Source organism: Priapulus caudatus, unplaced genomic scaffold (genome assembly GCF_000485595.1).
Source record: "Priapulus caudatus unplaced genomic scaffold, Priapulus_caudatus-5.0.1 Scaffold2058, whole genome shotgun sequence".
In the NCBI taxonomy this organism is placed as follows: Eukaryota; Metazoa; Priapulida; class Priapulimorpha; order Priapulimorphida; family Priapulidae; genus Priapulus; species Priapulus caudatus.
Genome location: NW_014579119.1, coordinates 14,129 through 15,363, shown reverse-complemented (window position 1 = coordinate 15,363; position 1,235 = coordinate 14,129). Strand labels below are relative to the sequence as shown.

Here is a 1,235-nt window from a genome sequence, read left to right as displayed (position 1 = left end):
TTTCCTACCTGCTCTCTTATTCATGTTGTTTGTGCACAGGGCGGGCGTGCGGTGTACTTGTGTGTTGCAGATGAGCATTTGACCGGCATTTATGGGTAATTATCGGCAATAATAGGCGACATAGAGTAGAGAAACATTAAGACTTAGGTAGTAAATACATTTCGTGTTAGATAACTTTTTTTTTATTGAGACGTTTCAAATCCAAGTGCCTGTGGATTGCATCTTATTCTTAATTGTTTACGCAAAAAATGTTGAAAGCTCGTTTCGTCGCTCAATGACGTCACAGTGTCGTCACGTCCGTACGGACTCAACTCCTGTTTTAAGGTGCATTGTGACCCTAACCATAACCGGGAACCCTAACCCTATTAAAAAAAAATTAAATTTTGTACAGTCGACACTGTGACTTCATTGAGCGACGAAACAAGCTTTCAACCTTTTGCATTGTTTAGGTGTAGGCCTACCACTTTTCTCTATCAATTATCATTATCAGGAGTCTATCACTCAGTTTGTCAATTGTTTACCACAGAAGTCAGCCTAGCTTTAGAAACGCATACGTACACTGTCATATTTCCTGCGCCCCTTATTATTACTGGATCTGGAACAATGGCAAGTGTATCAATATCTGATGGCGACAACCTATCTTCGTCTTCACCTTCTTCGTAAATCGCATCAAAGTCAGTCATTTTCGCAACACATTTCCTTTTCAACACCAACAACAAGACGTTCGCTTGTTACGTGACCGTAGCGCCACAGCGCCGTGCGGGCGTGGCGGGCACGCACCATCTGACCATCTCTGTCGCCAGTGCCGCAACCTTGTAGCGCAATGTTTACATTTTGACCGAAACTGAATAGGTAACAAAATATTCTTATATTTAGTCTTTATATCTGACATAGTCAGATGCAGCTTGTAGAATCTGATCGTCCGTCCGTGCGTCCGTCAACAGTTGGGCACAAATCTAGACGGCTCGACGTACGGTCACACGGGTCAGTGTCACGATACAGTAAAAACCCGCGTATAAGAACATAGATTTTAAGAACATGTTACTGTTAGGCTAAAATTTCCCATTTAGACCCCTTTACATAAGAACCTGTTTTAGGCTAAGATTTTAAAGTAGGTTCTTAATTTTCCATGCAGATGAAGACTTAAAAAGAAACCCAGGTAAAATAAAAAAGACGAGCTCAACAATATCGATGCAATAACAATGCCAATGCCAATGCCAATGCCAATGCCAATG

The 1,235-nt window shown here is 41.5% G+C and overlaps 1 protein-coding gene across 1 annotated transcript in view; it reads right to left on the bottom strand.

Moving 5' to 3' along the window:
- The window catches only part of LOC106818152 (cysteine-rich hydrophobic domain-containing protein 2-like), an 8,894-nt gene extending 8,181 nt beyond the window's left edge, over nucleotides 1-713 (bottom strand). The window contains exon 1 of the mRNA XM_014822877.1: nucleotides 559-713. Within this exon, the coding sequence (XP_014678363.1) occupies nucleotides 559-683 (125 nt within the window). The 5' untranslated portion in view covers nucleotides 684-713. The remainder of the gene's footprint in view (nucleotides 1-558) is intronic.
- Nucleotides 714-1,235: the final 522 nt, after the last annotated feature.